General features: G+C 50.8%; 1 protein-coding gene across 3 annotated transcripts in view; it reads left to right on the top strand.

The window, feature by feature from the left end:
* The first annotated feature begins 14 nt into the window (after positions 1-14).
* NADSYN1 (NAD synthetase 1) overlaps positions 15-23,366 on the top strand; it is a 34,826-nt gene continuing 11,474 nt past the window's right edge. The window contains exons 1-9 of one of the 3 annotated variants that reach the window (XM_024748817.1): positions 15-236; positions 1,320-1,380; positions 3,362-3,478; positions 8,327-8,380; positions 8,835-8,924; positions 18,128-18,179; positions 21,027-21,115; positions 21,290-21,407; positions 22,166-22,297. In XM_024748817.1, coding sequence (XP_024604585.1) covers positions 152-236; positions 1,320-1,380; positions 3,362-3,478; positions 8,327-8,380; positions 8,835-8,924; positions 18,128-18,179; positions 21,027-21,115; positions 21,290-21,407; positions 22,166-22,297 — 798 coding nt within the window. In that variant the 5' untranslated portion in view covers positions 15-151. Of the gene's footprint in view, positions 237-1,319; positions 1,381-3,361; positions 3,479-8,326; positions 8,381-8,834; positions 8,925-10,342; positions 10,707-18,127; positions 18,180-21,026; positions 21,116-21,289; positions 21,408-22,165; positions 22,298-23,366 lie in introns of those variants that run through there. The other 2 variants (XM_024748819.1, XM_024748820.1) reach the window with 2 other exon arrangements.

Here is a 23,366-nt window from a genome sequence, read left to right as displayed (position 1 = left end):
CCTGACCCTGGTGCTCTGCTGTCCTGTCCCTGCAGGGCCTGGCGGGACGGGACGGGGCAACCCGGAAGGACACGAGCCGCGGCCGCCTGTCTCCCTAGGACAGAAAGACCCACCGTCCGGCCGGCCTTTTGCCCAGGCGACTGCAGCCAGGATGGGCCGGAAGGTGACCGTGGCCACCTGCGCGCTCAACCAGTGGGCCCTGGACTTCGAGGGCAATTTGCAAAGGATTTTAAAGAGTGAGTCTAGGGGCGGCGTGGGGCAGAGGGGCGAAGGTCCATTCTGGCCGCCAGGCTTGCTGTGACGCACACGCAGCCTTGCTCTGGAGAAACTCGCGGCCGTTGGCATGGGGACAGATAAGATAAGCTATCTTATGACCACGCCTGTGCCCGTAAGTGCCCGGGTCCTCCTCATGAATGGGGGTGCGGAGTGGGTTACAGTGCCCGGGGACACGTGGTATGTACACGTGGTAAGAAGAGTCTGGCCGTGGAGGTGGAGATGGGAGGGCTGGTGTGAACCTGTCCTCAAATATCTTTGGGGTCGCATGTGACATTTCTAGAGCTGAAACCGACCCAAAGAGGGAAGTGGAATAGGGGTGAGCCCCCCAGCTTAGAGACTAGGTGTGTTCGTTGTGTGTGTGTGACGGGGGTCCTCATACAGTTGTCACCTGCACCAGCTCACCTTTGAAAGCGCAAGTTTGCACTGTTGACATCTACACCTGAAATGGGGCTGCCCTGGGCGACCCTGCAGGCTCGGCCACCTCAGACTGGCTGTCCTCAGCTGGTTACTGCAGCAGAGTTGCCAACCGCGGGAAAAACAGAATGATTCAGGCGAGGGCATCTTAGCGGCCATGTGCCTCGGACTTTCATCCTTTTTGTTTTTGTCGATCTCAACCTGCTTTCATCTCATCAGAGCTCAGAGCAAATCTAGTTGGAGTGAGGAGAGGCAGTCTCGGTGGCCAGAGCTGAGTCTCCACTTGGCCAGCCTTTCCTCCCCGGCCTGCTGCTCAAACCCAGAGGCGGCTGGTACCTGCTGCTGGTGCCTTTGGGTCCTCCCTTCTCCCTACACAGGGTCTTCTGCATCTGCTGGTTAATAAACTACCAGTGTGTGACTCCCCCCTCGCCCCGCCCTGCTCCTCCTTGGTGCTGAGGGTCAGCCCTGCAGGCCCTGCCCGTGTCTCTCATTTCCTGCAGGTGTCAGCAGGGTCTGGGAGACGCCCTTTTGTTTTTTACGACACCTATGGCAGCGAGACGGTTGGATCTGCCTTTGGACCAGTTGTAGGTGCTGAAATTGCCCCTCTTTCTCTCTCTCTGTACATGTAGGTATTGAAATTGCCAAACACAAAGGAGCAAGATACAGGCTTGGACCAGAACTGGAAATATGGTGAGAGCAGAACACACAGACACCCCAGGGTGGGCAGGTAGAGGCGTCTATATCAGCTCCCCTCAGCCGAAAGTGCAAGGAAGGAGGTGTGGGGCATTGAGAACTGCGGACATGCAGGCCCATTTAGGAGACCATCAGAAGCCCGTGAGTGTGCGTGCTTGGCACCCTTGAACAAGAGCAGGCCCAGCAAGGCTGGGTGATCCCAGATTCCTATGTCGGGTAACACAGGAGCTCGTAGAGAGGCAGACTTTTCCCAGTCCGGGGCTGATGTCAAAGCTGGCTGGACGTCTGGCATTGCATTGGTGTTTGGTATCACATGTGGCCTGGGAGGTACGGAAGTGACAGCCTCTGAGGCAAGAGTCTGTCCTTGGAGAGGAAAGGACATCCCAGGTCTGGACCCCGTTTTCATCTAAGAATCAGGCTCTCCCCCTATCAGAACCAGAGGCCGAGAGGAATGCTTTTCAAGGCATTAAGGGTGGCAAAGGCCAGTTTGGGGCTTTGTGTTCACGTGTGCAAAGTTTGCTCGGCGTTTGCAGCATCACTTCCGGGCCATGCGTAGTGGGAAGGACCTTGTGAAGTTTTAAAAGTGGTTTACAGAGAATTCCCTGGCAGTCCAGCGGTTAGTACTTCACACTGTCATTGCCGGGGGTCGGGGTTCCATCCCTGGTTGGGGACCTAAAATCCCACAAGCCATGCGGTGTGGAAATAAGACAAAATGAAGTGAAATAGGATAAAATAAAATAGTGAAATAAATAAAGCAAAATAAAATAGTACTTTACAAATTCTGTACATTTCGTTACTGGGACTCCCAGACTGAGAAATTACTCTCAACCCACTTCCCCTGTTAGGACCTCATTGAGCATTGTATTAGTTTTTTCTGGAGCTGCTGTAACAAAGTTTCACAAACTGGATGGTTTAAAACGGCAGGAATTTATTCTCTCACAGTTCAGGAGGCCCGAAGTCCCAAATCAAGGTGTCAGCAAGGCCCTGCTTCCTCCAGGGCTCCAGGGGATGGTCCTTCCTGCCCCTTCAAGCTTCTGGTTCCCAGTTCTTTGTCTTGTGGCTGCATCCCTCCAGCCCCAGCCCCGTCTCTTCTCCGTGGCTTTTCCTCCTTCTGTTTCATGTAAGGACACTTTTCACTGGCTTTAGGGCCAGGGTCATCTCATCTCCAGATCCTTCACTTACATCTCTAAAGACACTTTTTCCAAATGACGTCACATCCACAGCTTCTGGAGGTTAAGGCATGGACACGTCTTTTTGGGGGACACCATTCATCCCCCTACAAGCTTCTGTATCTATAGCAAGAAACTCAGGAGTAGCTGTGTGAGTGGCATTCGAAAGATTATTCATGGTCCCTTTGCCTGAGGAATGTTTTTCTCTGGGTCCAGCTTTGTTTCTTTCGCATCCCTTTCTTGTAGATTAGTGGGATTTGGGCTACATTGGAGGTTAAAAAAAAAAATCCAAGAGCAGACACTTTTTGACATGAGAGAGAATTTCTCATTGTAACTGACAACTCTGAGAAGTGGATGGGGCCCAGTCCATGAATTTCCAATTAAGAGCATCGTTTTTTGGGTTTTTTTTTGTAGCAGTGATTCTAAGTCTGGCTGCACAATAGAATCTCCTGGGAGGCTTTGTAAAGATACTAAGGGGCTTCCCTGGTGGCGCAGTGGTTGGGACTCCGCCTGCCGATGCAGGGGACACGGGTTCGTGCCCCGGTCCGGGAGGATCCCACATGCCGCGGAGCGGCTGGGCCCGTGAGCCATGGCCGCTGAGCCTGCGCGTCCGGAGCCTGTGCTCCACAACGGGAGAGGCCACAGCAGTGAGAGGCCCGCGTACCGCAAAAAAAAAAGAAAAAAAAAAAGATACCAAGGCCTGGGTTGCACCCCTGCACGTTCTGACTCCTAGGCCCCTGCCCCACCCCTGCCCCCGGGCCCACCTGGTGTGTCTCAGGGGCTCACTGTCCTGCTCCCTCCCTCTGCAGTGGCTACGGATGTTGGGATCATTACTACGAGTCGGACACCCTCCTGCATTCGCTTCAGGTCCTGGCTGCCCTTCTGGAATCTCCAGTCACTCAGGATATCATCTGTGATGTGGGAATGTAAGTGCCGGCGTGAGCATGGGGAAAGGCTGGCTTGGAAAGAGCCAAGTTCAAGGGCGTCGTCTGTCTGGAGCCATCGTAACATCAGGGAGGTGGAATCTGCACATTTCAAAGATACAGAAGGCCTCATGTAGAGAAGTGGGGTTTGTTCCCTCTCTAGCCCTGCAGAGGTACCTAACTCCTCGAGCGGAGGCCACTCTTGGGAGATTTGTTTTGTATGTTCTTCCAGACACTACCATGCATGTGGGAACACGCTGTGCACAGCTGGGAGCACAGGGTCTCCCTTTCACATGTATAGCTCTTTCTTTACTTAATGGTAAGTCTTGGGATGGTTCCACATCACTCCACATCGACATGCTGACCATATGGTTCCAGGGCGTGTAGGTATATAAATGTCGCTTTCATAGCTGTAGATTCCATAGGTGTAGTTTCCGCCATATGGTATAGGTCCATGTGGTATATAGGTCCATAGGTGTAGGTTCCATACGTGTAGGTTCATAGACGCAGGTTCCATAAGTATAGATGTAGGTTCCATAGCTGTAGGCCCACGTGGTGTACAGGCAGACCTTGGAGACCTTGCAAGTTTGGTTCCAGACCGCTGCAGTAAAGCCAAATATAGCAGTAAAGTGAGTCACAAAGTTTTTGGTTTCCCAGCGTATATAAAAGTTACATTTACATCATACTGTAGTCTGTTAAGTGTGCAGTATTATGTCTAAAAATATACGTACTTACGTTACTTAAAACATACTTTATTGATAAAAAATGCTAACGATCATCTGAACCTTCAGGGAGCTGTAATCTTTTTCCTGGTGGAGAGTTTGAAATATTGCGAGAATTACCAAAGTGTGACACAGACTGGAAGTGAGGAAAAGCTGTTGGAAAAGTGGCGCCAATACACTTGCTCAATGCAGGCTTGCCACAGACCTTCAATTTAAAAAAAAAAAAAAAAGCAATACCTGCAAAGCAAAGTGCAAAAAAACGAGGTCTGCCTGTAGGTCCATAGCGTGTAGTTTCCACGGGTGCAGGTCACGTGGGTAGGGCTCTGGCCTAGGACTGTTGTTGAGTGTGTCTGTGATGTGCTTTGTGTAACCAGAGCCCACTGGTGGGCCTTCATGTTGTTTCTGTTTGCATCCTTCACTCTGTGTTACGTGGTGTGGATGTGGCCGAGTTTGCTTTCTTTTCCTCGGCCCTGCACGTGGGCTGCACTGCCTTTTCAACCTGCTGCGACATCTGTGTAGTAGGTCTCTTTTAAGCAGTGAACAGATGAGATTTTTAACCCCGTTTGTTCGCATTTACTATCATTCTTGACACACGGACCATGTTTGTTTCCTCTTTTGCTGCTGTGTGACAGAGTACCACAGATGCGACACACAGAACCACACAAATCTGTTGTCTTGTGGGTGTGGAGCTCAGAAGTGTGAAGCGGGTCAGCAGGGCTGGGCTTCTGGAGGCTGTTGGGGGAGAATCGGTTTCCTTGGAAGAGTCCAGCTTGGAAGGCCCGCCCGCATCCCTTGGCTCGTGGCCCCTCCCCCTCCCTCCATCTTCAAAGCCAGTGATCATATCACTGCAACCCCTGCTTGCACTGCCACGTGCCCTCCGACTGTCCCTCCTCCCTCACAGAAGGACCCTTGTGGTTATGATGAGGGCCCCAGAGAGTCCGGGAGAATCTCCCAAAGGGTCTGTAACTTTGTTATATCGGCGAGGTACCCTTTGCCGCATGAGGTGACATGCTTGCACGTCCTAGGAATCGGGTTGGGGACGTCATTGGGGGCCTTTACGCAGCCCACCACATGGACTGATTCTGGCCACTTTATTTTTTTTACATCTTTATTGGAGTATAATTGCTTTACAATGGTGTGTTAGTTTCTGCTTTATAACAAAGTGAATCAGTTATAAATACACATATGTTCCCATATCTCTTTCCTCTTGCGTCTCCCTCCCTCCCCCCCTCCCTATCCCACCCCTCCAGGCGAGCTGATCTCCCTGTGCTTTGCGGCTGCTTCCCACTAGCTATCTACCTTACGTTTGGTAGTGTATATATGTCCATGCCACTCTCTCGCTTTGTCACAGCTTACCCTTCCCACTCCCCATATCCTCAAGTCCATTCTCTAGTAGGTCTGTGTCTTTATTCCTGTCTTACCCCTAGGTTCTTCATGACTTTTTTCTTTTCTTAAATTCCATATATATGTGTTAGCATACGGTATTTGTCTTTTTCTTTCTGACTTCCTTCACTCTGTATGACAGACTCTAGTTCTATCCATCTCATTACAAATAGCTCAATTTCGTTTCTTTTTATGGCTGAGTAATATTCCATTGTATATAAGTGCCACATCTTCTTTATCCATTCATCTGATGATGGACACTTAGGTTGCTTCCATGTCCTGGCTATTGTAAATAGAGCTGCAATGAACACTGTGGTACATGACTCTTTTTGAATTATGGTTTTCTCAGGGTATATGCCCAGTAGTGGGATTGCTGGGTCATATGGTAGTTCTATTTGTAGTTTTTTTTTTAATTTATTTTTTTTAACTATTTGTAGTTTTTTAAGGAACCTCCGTACTGTTCTCCATAGTGGCTGTACCAATTCACATTCTCACCTCTGGCCACTTTATTGAATGTCCTAGTCATCATGGTTTTTTCTTTTTTTGTTTTTCCTGTTGTCTTTTGTGTGTTTTCTTTGTTCCACTTTCCTCTGCTGGCCTTGAACTTATAATCCGATTATAATTTTTCTGCTTTTTGTCCTCGTACTAACAATCATATTGAAAGATATTTTTCTTTGGAAATCCGGCATTTATCTGGATCTGTAAACACCGCTGAGGAAAACAACCGTCATACCATGATGTCATCGGTATTCTCCGTCTGAAATTGTCTTTACAAATTATCCTCCGGGAAAAAGGTGCTGACCCTCCTTCCTGCCCTGTTTCTGAAGGCGTGTTATCCTTAGCGCGGATCACAAAGGGCTAGCTCAAAATGAAGAAAACTTAAAAAACAAAATAGAATCTTAAAACGCGCAATAATTTTTTTTTTTAAAAAGATCTTATTTGTTTGTTTTCATGACTTAGGAAGGTGAGCTCTCTTGTTTGTTTCTGGCCGTTTGCAACGCTTGCTCTTTAGCCTACAGTTGAAGTGTCTAATTTATTTTAAGAGTTATTTATATGTGAATAATATCAACCCATCCCCACATATGATAAAAATACTTTTACTTGTATGTTGTTTGCTGTTTAACTTTATGTGTTGAGCTTTCAATTTTCTGCTTGTTTTTGTTTTTGTTCAAGAGGCTTACTCCAATTGGAAATCGGATATTCACTGAGGGTCTCTGTTTTGTTTAAAATATAAGTTTACCTCCTGCCTTGAAAACATTTTTTTTTTTTTTTTTTAGTTTTTTTACTTTTTTATTTATTTTTGGCTGCACTGGGTCTTCGTTGCTGTGCGTGGGCTTTCCCCAGTTTCAGCAAGCGGGGGCTACCCTTCGTTGCGGAGCACGGGCTCCAGGTGCGCGGGCTTCAGTAGTTGTGGCTCACAGGCTCCAGAGCGCAGCCTCAGTAGTTGTGGCACACATGCTTAGTTGCTCCGCGGCATGTGGGATCCTCCCGGATCAGGCCCTGAACCCGCGTCCCCTGCACTGGCAGGCGGACTCCCAACCACTGCACCACCAGGGAAGCCCTTGAACACATTTTTGTATAAATGTGAACACAGACAGGTTTTGGTTTGACCTGGGGAGGATTAGAAACCACAGCAGTGGGAGTCCTTGCTGGTGGCATCTGTGTGTCGTGGCCACAACTGGGGGCACCCCCGCCTGCATCCTGTCCTTCGGTCCCTCTGGGAGGAGGAACCCAGGGTAGCGAGACTTAGCCAGTGCAAAGTGGGATTGGAACCTGGCCACCTGAGTTGATAGGCCACACTATTAATGGCTGGTTTTATTTCCTCCTCCATCACTGCTTTGTTTACTCATGTCCCAGGGCATTTATTTATTTGCCTTATTAATTTTATCTGACAATCCATCGTCTTAGGTACCCCTTAAGGCCATCCTCCCGTGGTTCCTGATGCCTTCTGCCCTGAGCGCCTGCGCTGTCACCCTGAGCTGGGCTCCAGCACCTGGGCTTTGCCCAGCTCTGCCTTCTCTGCCATCTCTGCCCAACTCTTCCCAGCTCTGCCCCAGCTCTGCCCCATCTCTTCCCAGCTCTGCCCCATCTCTGCCCCATTTCTGCCCAGCTCCACCTAGCTCTGCCCCAGCTCTGCCCCGTCTCGGCCCAGGCAGAGCGCCCCAGCCTCTGGAGCTTTGATCCCCTCCCCTGCAGAGGAGGAAGGTACCAAGTGGTCCGGGAGGAGATGTAAAACACAGTGTCTATCCTGATAAGGGTCCAGACAGAGGGGTGAGCAGATCTGCTCAGGACCTACCACCCCCCACCCCAGCCCCGGCCCGTCAGACCCGTTGCCCCTGCCCTGCAGCCTGCATTCTGGGGTGGGGGGTGTTCGGGTCAGGAGAGGTGCTGGGAGGAAGAATTGGGGAGGCGCAGGGGCTAGTGCCTGAGGCCAGCAGGGGATGAAGAGGTGATGTGACAGCAGGGGTGTGAGAAGGGGTGGGAGGGAGCCACTGGAAGGTCCGAGAACCTTCCAGGAGGAGAGGAAGAGCCCTGAGCAGGGAGGGACTTGGTGCTCTATTTAGAAGACTCTCTCCCATTTAGGGCCTACGCTGTGGCAGAAACACTTGGGTTTGTTGTTAACTTTGGTTTGAGAAAGCCACAGGGGGGCCTTCTGATCCTCATAAAGGACGGAGAAACTTCATATCGAAGCAGACACATAACTCTGCTCTTTGCCAACAAGTGCGTGCGTCCCCTCTCTCCGCAGGCCCATCATGCACCGAAACGTCCGCTACAACTGCAGGGTGATATTTCTGAACAGGTAGGTGACCGCTGGGAGCAGAGTGACCTGCCTGTCTCCCCTGAGCTCTAGGGGCCTGCGGGCACTCGTGCCAGTGCCCTGGGGCACGGTCCCTGGGAACCATGTGCAGGGAGGCTTCTTCTGGAACTACCTTAGTGGGGGCTGGTGTACCAGGCAGGTGACTCAAGTGGCACTGCTCCTGGTCTCCACCACCACTGACACCTTCGGGTGTTAGAAAGAGAGAGGCCACGGGGTGGGGTTTGGGGACACATGGCCCCATTGCTGGGAGGTCAGCCCAGGGAGAGAGGCCTTGTCATGTCCCCTCGCAGACCCTGGACATCAGCTGCCCGCAAGCGCCCCCCGGCCGGGTCTTAGCTGCCCTGTGCCCGTCGACTGTCGGGGTGGACGGACCGGCAGCTGCTTCTCGTCAGGGGTCGTGTTCATCTCAGGAGTGGCCTTGTCCCCCTGCCTGTAGGAAGATCCTCCTCATCAGACCCAAAATGGCCTTGGCCAACGAAGGCAACTACCGAGAGCTGCGCTGGTTTACCCCGTGGTCCCGGAGTCGGTGAGTCGCTGCCCAATGCCAGGAGCCGGGTTTGTGACTGCTCCTTGAATACTTGCGAAACATCTTCCTGTGTGTAGCTTGAGCAGGTCGTGGGGGAGATAAGTCCCTGCCCCACAGCACCTGTCACTTAGCTATAGCTGCGCTGACACTGCCGATTCATTTATAGCCCACTTACCACAGACCACATGAAACTCGATCATCAGTCACCCATCCTCCATCATTATACCTCTGATCCTGTATATCACGGTTTCCCAGCTCCAGCCCCATTGCTTTGGGCTGGATCATTCTTGCCGTGGGGGTCCGTCCTATGCATGGAAAGGCGTATAGCAGGATCCCTGGCCTCCACCTGATAGACACGGCCATTTGTGACAATTTAAAATGTCTTCAGACATTGCCAAGTGTCCCCTGAGGAGAGGATCGTCCCCAGTTGAGAACCCCTGCCCTGTATGCTTCTTATAGCTATTCCTGTCTATTTATGGTTGCTGCTATTACAAATGGAATTTTATGTAGGAAAACTTGAGATTTCGTGTGTTGCTTTTGTAACTGGCCACTTACTACATTCTCTTATTGGGTCTAGTAGTTATTCTATTGATTTTCTTAGTTTGTTTTTTTTTCAAGTAGAAATTATGTAATAGAAAACTAATTTTACTTCTTTCTAATATTTACATCCCTCAGTTCATTTTCTTTTTTTTTTTTTTTTTGCACTATGCAGGCCTCTCACTGTTGTGGCCTCTCCCATTGCAGAGCACAGGCTCCGGACGCGCAGGCTCAGCGGCCATGGCTCACGGGCCCAGCCGCTCCGTGGCATGTGGGATCTTCCCGGACCGGGGCACGAACCCGTGTCTCCTGCATCGGCAGGCGGACTCTCAACCACTGTGCCACCAGGGAAGCCCCCTCAGTTCATTTTCGAAACTACTTTTCTTGGCCAGCGTTTCTAGAACAATATTCTAGATCATTTCTAGAACAAATGTCTTTGATAACAGGCATTTTTGTCTTTTTCCCAACTTGACTTGGAAAGCTCTTCCTGTTTCTGATTTGGTTTCAGATTTATATCCATCCTTAGTTATTTTTACTTTGGGGATTTAACATTAATTGAGAATGATTGTTGAATTTATCAAATTTCTTCTTAGCATATGTTGAGATGAACATGGTAAGTCTTTGCATGTCTTTATAAGCTCCAAATGGATGTGGTATGTTAAACTTTGTTTCCATTTGCTAGTATCTATTCAGGATTTCCCTCTCTTCCCTAAATTTTTTTTTTTTTTTTTTTTTTTGCGGTACGCGGGCCTCTCACTGCTGTGGCCTCTCCTGCTGCGGAGCACAGGCTCCGGACGCACAGGCTCAGCGGCCGTGGCTCACGGGCCCAGCCGCTCCGAGGCATGTGGGATCTTCCCAGACAGGGGCACGAACCCGTGTCCCCTGCATCTGCAGGCGGACTCTCAACCACTGCGCCACCGGGGAAGCCCCTCTCTTCTCTAAATTTATATGCCAGTGTTATGTTAGTTAAAAAAATTTTTTTTCTGTGCTCTGAATGCTTTAAATATAAAAATCATGTAATATCAGGTAATAATATGACAGAACTTCTCTTTACAATTGGGAATGTTGTATCAAATAGTGTTTACTTTTACCCTTTTTTAGTGAGGCATAAATAACATGCAATAAGATATGCAGGTTTTAGGAGCTTTCTTTCTTGACAGTTGTGTGCCTTCGTGCAGTCACACCCTAAAGAAGACAGAGCCATGTCCACGGCACCCCTGCCCCTTTCCAGATGACGCCCCCAGGGTTAGTCTTCTCCTCTCTTACATTTCATACAAGTGGAGTCACACCGTGTACGTTCCTTTGTAAACGGCTTCTTTAGCTTAACGTGATGGTTTTGAGATTCGTCCAATGGTTTGTTCCTTTATGCATAGTACAGATAGTTTGCTCTTTTATATAATAATATGGTTTTGTAATTCGTAAATAATTCTATAAGCTTGATAACAAAAAAGAAATACACAACCCGCCCCCCCCCGCAATCTGCCCCGTCTCCGAGCCCTGCTCTCCATAGCTGTCCATTTCCATTTTCCGTTTTTCTCCTTTCTCCTGCAGCCTCTGGGTTCCGCCTTGGTATTTCTTTTTTTTTCCTTTTTTTAAAAAATTAATTAATTAAGTTTTTTGGCTGTGTTGGGTCTTCGTTTCTGTGCGAGGGCTTTCTCTAGTTGTGGCAAGCGGGGGCCGCTCTTCATCGCGGTGCGCGGGCCTCTCGCTGTCATGGACTGTCTCGTGGCGGAGCACAGGCTGCAGACGCGCAGGCTCAGTAGTTGTGGCTCACGGGCGTAGTTGCTTCGCGGCATGTGGGATCCTCCCAGACCAGGGCTCGAACCCGTGTCCCCTGCATTAGCAGGCAGACTCTCAACCACTGCGCCACCAGGGAAGCCCCCGCCTTGGTATTTCTAACTCGTGCAAACATTGCCATTTCGTGGCCTCCTGCTCTGGAAGGACAGGATTTGGCCCACAATTCAGCCCTCACCGTTAGTTTCTCTGACCTCCTCTTCCTAACACGGGCACTTCACAGTTTTCTGGTTAAGTTTGTTTAAAAAAACAAATATTCATCTGAGTGAATTTGATGATCTAATTGGCTTTATTCAATGATTCAGGAACTGGGCAGCCTCCCACTAGTAAATAGAAGGGGCTGTACACAATGGAAGATTTTTATAGGCAGAAGAAGGACAGGACAAGAAGGTATTAGCGAGAGAAATGTTTCAGGCCAGGCCCTCCTCTTTGATACAGAGGGCACAGCAAGCAGGGTCTTTTTTTTTTTTAGTTGATGTATAGTTGATTTACAACGTTGTGTTAATATCAGCTGTACAGCACAGTGATTCCGTTATATATATACGTCTACATTTTTTAAATACTCTTTTCCATTATGGTTTATCACAGGATATTGAATATAGTTCCCTGTGCTATATGGTAGGACCTTGTTGTTTATCCATTCTGTATGTAACAGTCCAATTTGCTAATCCCAAATCCCAGTCCTTCCCTCCCCCTTGGCAATCACAAGTCTGTTCTGTATGTCTGTGAGTCTGTTTCTCTTTCGTAGGTAAGTTCATCTGTGTCGTATTTTAGCTTCCACATATAAGTGATATCATATGGTATTTGTCTCTCTCTGTCTGACTTACTTCACTTAGTACGATCATCTCTAGGTCCATCCATTTTGTTGCCGACGGCATCATTTCGTTCTTTTTTAGGGCTGAGTAATAGTCCATCGCATACATATACCACGTCTTCTCTATCCATTCATCTGTCGGTGGACATTTAGGTTGTTTCCATGTCTTGGCCCTTGTGGACAGTAACAGAGGGTCTTCGTCGTGCAGAGCCTGCCTCCCCAGTGTGAGCAGGACGTCAGACTGACTGTTCTTAGAGGTTGAAACTGCAGTTAAGTCTTGGCTTCCTGTCTTGGGGCAGATGACTCCATTTGGGGCTTGCTGTCTCTCTGTAACCAGTCACAGCTCAGCGTTTCACGATCGGCCGATATCTGCGTTCACAACTGAGCCGCAGATTGTGTTCTGAGTCCGTGTTTCTTCGCTCATTTCTCCTGCCTGGAGTCGACCAGAGTCAAGTTCCTTTGCTTTCAATCTCTGTTCCCGCCCAACACCCCTCCCACAGACAGACAGGCACTTCCTGCCCCAGTCTGCTTATTGTCCCCCAGGCTGGCTGCACAGCCGGCACCCCCTCCCTGTCACAGTTCTCTGGGACTTCTCTTCCCTCCTGGGTTTGCTCAGCCTCCTAGATGACTGTCTTCCCCTGTCAGTCACTCATTCAGGGCTCAGCCCCACTGAACTGCCCCCCACCCTACTTCAGATGCCAATCACAAGTCTGTTACTGTGGACACATCCATTTGTCCAACATGCAGCAAACCAAATGCCGAGATGCTGAGGTTTGCAACTGTGCAGTCAGGCCACCCAAGATGGCTGCCCTCTTGGCTCTCTGTACATCCCCGCTGGACCAGTCCCTGCCTCACCTACACCCCACTCACCTGACTCACCTTCCCCCTTAGTCATAGAGCCTAATCTATGCCTACATACTTGCCCCCTGGGCCGCAGCTAGTGACGACTGTTCTAATCTTTAGATCAGAACTATCCATGACAGTTTATCAAAGGGGCAGTAAGGGACATGCCCCTTGGCTGGTTTCCCTGGTAACCGATGAGCCAGCCTCCACGTTCTTGTAAAACAACTGGGCTACGTGAAGCTGGGAACGTATTCAATTAAAGAGAGGAAAAAAAGAAAGAAAGAAAAAAATAACTAAAGTGAGCTACATCAGTAAAGGCGGTTTACAAGCAGAGGGGTTTTAACAAGCTGTTCCCCAGTCTGCTGCTCTGCAAGGCAAGCTCAAGAGTTCCTTTTAGCCATCAGCTTCTGTTAACTCTAGGGCCATGGTTTCAGTCCCCCCAGCCTTCTAAACATTCCTCAGTCTTGAGGAAAGGGGGCCATGACCACTCTGGCTGCTTCCTACTGAAGAGGGATGTAGGCCTAACAAAGTTTTGACGAATGAAACTGTTTCGAATTTGATAGCAAATACTCACAAATCCCAAGATGAGGCCAAGACTTTGGGCTTAAGGATACAAGACAAACAGCAAGTAGAGAGTTACGACAAAAAGGGATATAAATCCTAGCAAACACAGAACGATAATACCTAGTTTAACCAGTCCCTCAAACATAGACCTTATTCTTGCTGGGATCCATTAGAAGATATTTCTTAAGAGATCAAATCCAGGTTTTTGGGATGACATTTGTTGGAGCCAAGCTGCCTTTTGTCTGATTTTATCTAAATAGGTTTTAACTTCTGATGTGATATTAATACAAACATAGCAGGAACTATTGGCCACTACAACCATGCCCCCTTTTTCTGTTAAAATATAACCTAAAGCAATTTTATTGTCCAGTAGCCTTCTGGCTAAAGAATCTAGAGCCCTCTGCTGGGAAGCTATGGCTTGAGCTGTCTCGTTTGCTGCTATCCCTAAAGTAAAAGATTTCATAGTTATAAGAGGAGACATTGACGACATAAGTTTGCAATTGGCAGCTAGCAGATACTGTTTTGAGAACAGCTGGTGGTGTCCTTGAGTCCGATACAGTTCAAAAAATTCAAGTTCTCAGGAATACTGGAGCGTGTCTGAAACCACACCCACCATGGCCATCCAGCTCTGTTTTGGATGCCTGAACCACAGTTACTCTATTTTGATTTTTGAATACACTCTTTTCCTCAGTGGTTAAAGCAGATGTACAATGCATGTTTGATAGGCCACAAAACAGGTCGTTCTGGTTAGTATAAAGTTTAAGTTAAATCATGTACAAGCCAGAATGACTTCCCCATACCTCAACATGTGAAAATTTCCTCCATCATTTTCCCCTTTTGATTGCAGGTCTTTTGATAAAAAGCATTTATGATCAAAATATTTGTCCCTCGATGCCAGGGCGGTTGCTGCCTGCTATGGGTCCATCATATCACTCGGTGCTAGGCCAGCTTGTTACAGATATAAACAAATATATATGCCTAGTTATCCACGTTGGGGAAACTAGTCAGACTCAGTGAACAAGCACAGAAGTATGCTAGCAAGGAAACCTTTTATAGGCTATACATTTTATCAATTACACTGAATTGTCACGGAAACATTTTACATGTGCTTTTAGCAGTAGACTTAAAGCAAGCACTGGTACATGTCACGAGTACTTATACTCTGTGACAACTTCACTAGAGAATTTTCTTTCCATCTTTGGGGGCAAAGGTATGGTTAGAAGTAAAGCAGTAACTTTAATGTTGATAGGGGAGACAAATATTTGGTAAACAGTAAGTTGAATTAGTAGAATGGGTCTGGACCAGATTCTTGGGTCAGCTGTCTACAAATGCTGTCTTCTTCTCATCCTGGAGTGGGTGTTGTTTGGGTCAGCAGTCCTTTCTGTAGACCAGTCTGATGCAGAGACCCCTCGTAAGTGGGAAATATGAACTCAAGAGTCAGTTCCCTTGTTTCACTGTGCTTGAGCTACTTATGAATACCTGATAAGGGTCCTTTCATCTAAGTTGGAGACAGAGTCCTTTAAATGATGACGTTTTGTTTTGTTTTTGCAATACACGGGCCTCTCACTGTTGTGGCCTCTCCCGTGGCGGAGCACAGGCTCCGGACACGCAGGCTCAGTGGCCACGGCTCATGGGCCCAGCCACTCCACGGCACGTGGGATCTTCCCGGACCGGGGCACGAACCCGTGTCTCCTGCATCGGCAGGCAGACTCTCAACCACTGCGCCACCAGGGAAGCCCGAAATGATGACTTTTTTAGTGTGTATAATCCCTGGTTGCAGGTCATGGGGCCTCTGATTTTCATCCAAAGAGAGATTCCTGTGATCAGCTTCTGAAACAAGCTTCCTTCTTCCCATTGGTAACCACTAGTTTGTTCTCTATATCTGTGAGTCTGTTTCTTTTTTGTTATATTCACTAGTTTTATTTTTTAGATTTCACATATAAGTGATATCATACAGTGTTTATCTTTCTCTATGTGACTTATTTCACTAAGCATAGTGCCCTCCAAGTCCATACACAATGTCGCAAATGGCAAAATTTCATTCTTTTTCATGGCTGAGTAGTATTCCATTGTGTATATGTATTGCATGTTCTTTATCCATTCATCTGTTGATGGACACAGGTTGCTCCCATGTCTTGGCTATTGTAAATGTGTTGCTATGAACATTGGGGTGCATTTAACTTTTCAAATTATGTCTTTGTTTTCTTCTGATTTATGCCCAGGATTGGGATTGCTGGATCATATGGTAGCTCTATTTTTAGTTTTTTGAGGAACATCCATACTGTTTTCCACAGTGGCTGTACCCATTTACGTTCCCACCAACAGTACCCAAGGGTTCCCTATCTGTTCTGTTCTTTGATGCACCTAATATGTTTTCATATCTTCAAATGTTTTAATTTTTCAAATTATTTTCTTAGTTTTGAGCTCACTTTTATCTTCTATTGTCTGATTATCTTTGCTATCTTGCATTGGCTTCCGTTGTCTCTAACTCTATGCCAATGTAGATCTCTAGTTCACTTTTTTTTCCCTCCGTTTCTAATGTTGAAATGTTGAATCCTTTCAGACCATCACTCAATTAATGGTGCCTGTAGAAAGGGTGGCAGTGGATACTGAGCTGGAACCAGAAGCTTTCATTCTGGTACAGTTAAAAAACAAAACAGAGTTTTTACCCTTCGGGAGTTGTTCCAAAATGGTGACGATAAAATGGTTCTGTCACTGTGTCCCTGCTTTAGTAATGAGTCCATCACAGCTTCAAGATGCTATTTGAGGCTTTTGTAGGAAAACAGAAAAAAGGCCCAGTTCTTGACTGCAGAGAACTTAAGAATCTAGGTTCACTTTCATTAGATTCTTAGGTGGATGCCCCAAATCTGAGCCCAGCAAGACGGGGGTGTCGGGGGGCGGGGGTGTCGAGGGGGCTCTTGTAGCTCCCAGGGGGCCAGAAAAGACTTGAAATTAGCATGGCCAGGAGTGGTTTCTCGGCAGAAATACGCTGCTAGGGTTTCTCCAGGGGATGTTCGCTGAGGAAGAAGAACAGCCCATCAGAGGCGCTGTGCAGAGCAGGAGGGGCCCAGGTGTGGAGGCAGCTGGAAAGATGGGGCGGGCCAGCGTGAAGCCAGCTTGGAATGACTCACTGCCGATCCGGAGGCTTTATTGTCGGTCCTCTGGTTCTTTAATGAAGTGTGCGGACCTCATGAGCCATCCGCTAGGTGTTGGTTGGCTTTGGAGCAGGGCGTGGGGAGGAGCAGAGGTGAACCTGCATCGTTCCCTGGTGGGCTTGCCTGCGACTGGTTCTGAACGGACCTTCATGCAAGTTGAGGGGAGAGGCGAGGGTGAAGGGAGAAACCTTGGGGCAGCTCTTCCCTCTAAAACAATCGTGAGGTAGCAGCATCGCCATCACCGAGCCTACCGATGGTGAACTCATTATGGGATGCCAAGGCGGCTCGCGGGTCAGAGGACGTCTCCAGTTTCTTTTCCCTTCATTGGTGAGGGAGAAACAGCATTGTCCTCTCGATTTCTCTGCTTTTAAAATTTACTTAAGTAAAAGCCACGAACATCTCCCAGAAGGTTCTTGTGAATCCCAAGAAAGCGAAAAGAAATCTAGTTAATTAAATGTCTTAATGGTGCATCTGGTAACAGCCTATTTGAGGGCAGATTTGGAAGCCATCTATTGTTCGAATTCTACCTTTTCGTGCAGACCGTGGGATGGCCTGTACTAAAATTGTGTATTGAACTCTCTGTCCAGCTCATACAATTTGGAACGTTATTCGATTACTTCAGTGATGATATCGGTTTGTCAGCGTATGTTGGGTTCATGCAGTGTGATCGTTTTGATTCAGGACCCTTGATCGGGAATTCCACCTGGATTTCTCCGTGGGGAAATACGACTTATTTTCAGATAATCCCCGTGACATGCCTCTCAGATGCCGTGCGTGAAGGTGTTAACGCAAGTCTGTGCGCGCAACGCACAGTGAGGCCAAGCAAACTGAAATGTCAGAGTTTGGAGCAGAGAAAGGTTTTTTTGCAGGGCCACGCGAGGAGCCGAGGTGGCTCAGGCCCTGAGAAGCCTCCAGCTCCCCGAAGGGTTTTGACAAAGCATTTTTAAAGGCCAGGAGAGGAGGGTGTTGCAGGATACGTGATCAGCTTGTACACAATCTGATTGGCTGGCCGTGAGGCAGCAGGGTGGTGTCCCAGGGGTTAATATGATCAGTCCTTAGGCTCCAGGAGACCTGGGGCTACGTGTTCATGGTCACTGAGTAGTTCTTCCATTTGGTGGTGGTGGTAGGGGGCTGTTCACATCTGTAAAACAACTCAGGAAATGTGCGTCAACTACTGTTACCTAGGTACTTCAGAGAGGAGCTAACGCAGAGGCTATGGGGGAAGGCCTGTCCCAGGAAGGCCCCCATGGTGTCCTGGTCAGTTACAAAAGGGTGGGGAAGCCAGGCAATGGTAGGAGAGCACCCAGCGTCTCGCTGTCATGTGGCCTGGGAGCCTCATCGAGTAGGCTTATACTTGCCTTTTTGCCTTAAATCGACGGTTCCTTTGCCAGCTCGTCCGTTCCAAGCTCTCGTTTTGAGTTTTGCTCTACGTCTGGGTGCCGTTCTGCGTATTTCCCGGATGGTCCTTCTCACATCTGTGGTGGTTTCCTTTCCAGGCAAACAGAGGAATATTTTCTCCCCCGGACGATACAGGACCTGACAAAGCAGGTGAGTCTCGGAGAAGAAAACCCGTTCTCGGTCAGACGTCACTCTGGGGTGGGCCGTGGGGGCAGGACCCGTCGGGTCAAAGTAACGGGCATCACCGTGGCCCGTGTAAGGAGCACAAACAAAGGGGTGATGTCTGTAACAAGTGGGGAGGGTCCCGGGAGCAGAGGGGTGGGGGGACGGTGGGCGTCTCCTTTCCCCTGTGTGATGCCTGTCCTGTCCCTGCCCTCTCCTCTCCTCTGGCTCACTCAGCGGGGTAGAGGGCTCAGGGGAGCCTGGGGGAAGGGGTTCCTGCCCCACCTCGCCGGCCGGCTGTTCCCTGCTGGGCTGGGGCTCGGGCTTAGGGACTGCCCAAGAAGCCGGGTTTGGAGGGTTTCTAGTATAAAACTCATGAAGGACTTTCCTTGGCTGCCTGTTCATTCTGTGAAAACTCAGCATCAGAAATCTGTCTTGTCCTGTCTTATCTTTTGCACCTGGCTGGCCAGGTCTGAAGAGCTTTGACTTTGCAGCCTTATCTGGGGGTCTTGACCATCCCCTTCGTCCTGGAAGCTGCTGCGGTGGGACAGCTGGGACCCGGTGCCGTCCACTTCCTGCGGGGCGTTGAGAGCCAGGGGCACAGAGCGGGTGTTTCAGGGGGGCCCTGATTTCTCCGGCTCCTGCTTGAGTTTCCATTCTGGTTGCCAAGAGTATCAGTTTGTTTAGGCCACCATAACCAAGCACCACAGCCTGGGTGGCTTAAACAACAGACATTCACTGTCTCCAGTCCTGGAGGCTGGAATCCGAGACCCAGGTGTGGGCAGGGCTGGGTCCTCCTGAGGCCTCTCTCCTCGGAGTGTAGACGGCCGTCTCCTCCCTGTGTCCTCACGGGGTCGTCCTTCTGTGTGTGTCTGTGCACTTTTCTCCTCTTCTCATAAGGACACCAGTCACATTGGATTAGGGCCCCACCCTAGTGACCTCATTTTACCTTCATCACCTCTTTAAAGATCCTCATCTCCAAACACAGCCACATCTGAGGTCCTGGGGCTTAGGGCCTCCGCACATGAATTTCGGGGACACAGTTTAGCCCATGACACCCAATTCTCTGCACCCCTCACTGTTGCACTCAAGGTGGTTCATGGGGACACACTGAACCTCCGTGGTGGAGCAGGTCGGCAGGGACGCATCTGGACCTTGGGGATGGATCTGGGGGGTGGGACAGGAGTGCCCTTCTCCCCAATCCCACCAGCCCCCAGACCCTTTTCCTCTTTATGCCAGGGGTCTCCGCCTGCCTCTCACTTCCCTGGCCCTTGGGCCAAGATCACCGCTGCTCGGGAGCCAGATTAAGTCACTGGCACCGGTTCTGATCCCTAAGAGAGGATGTCCGAGGGGCCAGCTTGGGTTGGTGCCTCCCGCGAGGCAGTCAGGGCTGGGCACAGCTGAGGTTGGGGACAGGGGCTCTCAGCCAGGTCTGGTCGCCTCCCATGTGACCTGGAAACTTTTCTGACCGTGAATTGCAGCAATGGGAACAATTTAAGTTCATCGTGATCCAGAATACAGTGAGTGTGTGTGTGTGTGTGTGTGTGTGTGTGTGTGTGTGTGTGTGAAACAAACATTTCAGCAGCAATCCCCCTGCTGCGAGAAATCCTCCGTTTCATTCTTCTAGGACCCTTTGATATCCTAGAAAACATACCAGGTGACCCCCCTAAACCAATGTGGGGGCCGCCTGCAGGTGGAGGGATGCTGCTTGGTGTCACTGGTTGAGAGCAAGTTGCAGAAATTGGCCCTGGGTGCAAGTGGATTAAAGTTCAGGGGAGTTTTCAAGAAACAGGGCAAACCAGCCCCGTAACTGCTGTAACCTGGATAATTCAGGTCAGGGGCCCGTCACTGAGAGCCCCCCTGCATGCTTTGTTTATCACCCAGTTGCCCCGAGCCCTGGTCTTGTCACAGGAAGATGGGGTCAAGATTGCAGCCCTAACCCTGTGATAAGGAATGCGAGGCACCCGTTGTAGGGTGTGCAGTGGTCCCGGGACGGCCAGCTCGGGGTCCTGGCCGAGGGCTGTGTCCGTGGCAAGAAGCATCAGAACAGAAAATGCCAGGCCTGCCCCTCGGTTCTTGCCCTTGGTGATAAAGGGAGTTGAACTCACTAACACACACGTCAGGGGACCCAACCAAGAGTGCTGGGATGCGGTCCAGGCCCGCCAGGATGATTTTTTGGCTGAGCGAAATGGCAGCGCAGCTGAAACTTGGTCCCCGAGAGAGGAGGCCAAGGTGGGCCCCACGCCCGGGTGATCCTGTCAGCACTTGCTCATCTCGGTGACTGCTCAGACCGGAGGGGCGGCCTCAGGGGCAGCTCCGTCCCTGCCCTGGAAGCTCCCCCACCTCGGGGGACACGAACGTAGCTCCTAGAGACACAGGGACCCTGCGTCCTGCCCCAGCCCTGCCGTTCAGGGGCTGGATGACCCGTCGGCTGGCGTGAACTTTGTAAGAGCTCAGTCCGTTCGTTTCTGACGTGGGGATGGGACCCCCAGGAGCACAGATGATGTCAGAAGAGCATCCAGCCCATGCTGCTGCCGCTGGCCGTCTGGGCCCGTGGAAGCTTCAGGAACCGAGTCACAGTTGACTGCAGCCACAGTCAAGCTCGTGGCAGCTCAGCTCGGCTTCCAGGTGTGACTGAGGCCCTTGGGTCAGCGGAGGAGATGCCTGCTGGCCCCTGGGCTGGGAATGCTCCGGGTCGAGGAAGGATTCATTAGTACTTGAAACAAAATCGTGGCCTTCGTGCAAGTCTCATGCGTGACATCTGGCGTCCTGGTTCAGTACCTGGCCCAGACGGGATGGCCAAGGGGTCTCAAGCGCTCTGGTCTCCCGACCCAGGAAACCGTGCCCTTTGGGGATGCTGTCCTCTCCACCCGGGACACGTGCATCGGGAGTGAGGTCTGCGAGGAACTCTGGACACCCCACAGGTCAGCCTTACCCTCTGCGCCGTAGATCCCATCCTCGCTGGGCCCCGGAGGGCTGGAGGTTTGCAGCCTTCCTGGCGTCATGGCCTGGGGCTGGGGAGATGCCCTGGGAGCTGCGGGGCTGGGAGGGTGGGTTGGGGACACCGGTCTCTTTTCTTTGCCCTCGTCTGCCCACAGCCCACACGTGGACATGGGCCTGGACGGCGTGGAGATCTTCACCAATGCCTCAGGCAGCCACCACGTGCTACGCAAAGCCCACGCCAGGGTGGACCTGGTGACCACGGCCACCACCAAGGTAGGAGGCGGCGGGGATGCTGGAGCGTGTCTGTCTCACGCTTGTGACCCCAGCGCCCAGTGCCAGGCGGGGCCCGAGCGTGAGGATGCTCGGCGCTTCTGGTTACAGCCGCAGCTGACCGGTGTGCGTGACGCCCCTTCCCGGGCCCCACTTGCCTGACCTCATTTAACCCTCAAAACTGCCCTACGGGCCAGGTGCTGTTGACACCTCTGCTCTTTGGAGCAGGACACTCGGTACATGGCGGTCAAGTGGCCCCTGGGCTCACACCCCAGCCATCCGGTTCCTGGGCTCTTGACCATCATACTGGTCTCAGGACAAGTGACGTGGTGACCGGGAACCAGGATGCCCGTTGGCACCACAGCAAGGCACGGGGAGCGCCCACGAGTTTGCCCCTCTTGCTGGCAGCGTGACACCAGGGGCCGTGTTTGCTCTTTCCTGGGACAGAGTCTCGGCTTCGTGACCTGGGGGGGTTTGTCTTCTCTGAAGCTGCATCTCCCCTCCTGTCTGGTGGAGGTGACAGCGCCTGCCTTGACGGGTAGTTGGGAGGCGAGAATGGGTGATTCGTGTGATGCCTGGTACCTTGGAAGGCCGAGAGCACCATAGCTGCGGACATTCCCTGGAGGCGCACGTTTTCTTGCTGGGGTCGGGGGCTAATTATGACACAGTCGCAGGGGCGTCTGAAGCTTCGTGTGTTTGGGCCGGAGGAGGGTGAAGGGGACGGACCACCGTTGACCGTTGCCGTCCCCTGCATTTTCCAGAACGGCGGGATTTACTTGCTGGCCAATCAGAAGGGCTGTGACGGGGACCGGCTGTACTACGATGGCTGTGCCCTGATAGCCATGAACGGCAGCATCTTTGCCCAGGGGTCCCAGTTCTCTCTGGACGACGTGGTACGAACCAGCCCGTGTGGGATGGTGGGAGGGTCTCTGGTTCAGGGGCTGTGTTCTCTGTTCTCCCCCATGACGGGGGGTCTGACGTGGCCCCCGTGGTGGGTCCTGCTGGTTCTGATTGCTTCCTCTTCACCTCCTTGTTTCGGGAGGGATCCTTACCCTGAGGTTACGGGGACCGCCCGCACAGCACGCCGGACGGATGGGATCCCCAGCAGTTTATCAGCCCCACGTGCCCTGCAGGGTCCCCCGGACGCTGCACTTGGAGCTGAGGGAGAGGCCAGGAGCTGCAGGAGTGGGCTTTGTAGTGACAAGAGGCGTGACCCTGGGTTCCCGGGAGGATGTGATGGGCTTGTTTGAAGAATCCCACAGCCGGGGCTGGCGGGGAACCGGAGCCAGTCCTCAGGAATGAGCAGACACCGCTCCTGGTCCCCGTGATGAGAGCGGAGCCCGTCCGTGGGGGCGGATCCACGAGGGGGCTTGCAGGTGGGCCATTAGGGGGGTTTCCCCAGAGATCAAGGCAGCACACGTTCCCTGTGGGCCCTGCCCCGCGGGTTCTGGAAGCAGCATTGGAGACCCCCACCCTCCTCATTCTGGGGGGCGCCCTGGTCTCACTGGACTGATGACCAGCTGGGGGCACGTCCCCCCAATGTTGTCGTAACCTCACTGGAGCCACAAATACGAAAACTGCACACCCTCTGCTTCTGAAAACACATTAACGTGGGTGCAGAGCTTTCCCATGCGATTGGACGTAAGTTTCCTTTACGGAGAGAATAAGACAAGATGAAAAGGTGCTTGTAGAGAAATCGCGTGGCTCTCCCTGTTGGTTTTCTTTCTTTTTTTCTTAAGCACCCAAGAAGGAAAATGGCTTTTACTGCCCAAAAAGTGGGAATAGATTCCACTTCTGCAAACGCAACGCAGCATAGCTTTCAGTGCTGCCGGAAAGGGTCACTTTGACTGGGCTCAGACGGTCAGTACGGGTTTCATATGGCATCGCACATCTTGTCTCTGGATCCAACTTGGGTTTTTTTTGGAAGCAAGTGTTGGAAATGCTCACTCACAGAGGCAGGTG

This window comes from Neophocaena asiaeorientalis, unplaced genomic scaffold (genome assembly GCF_003031525.2).
Source record: "Neophocaena asiaeorientalis asiaeorientalis breed wild unplaced genomic scaffold, Neophocaena_asiaeorientalis_V1.1 scaffold43, whole genome shotgun sequence".
NCBI classification, from domain to species: Eukaryota; Metazoa; Chordata; class Mammalia; order Artiodactyla; family Phocoenidae; genus Neophocaena; species Neophocaena asiaeorientalis.
The sequence above is the reverse complement of the archived record's forward strand: the minus strand, read 5'-3'. Positions and strand labels throughout refer to the sequence as shown.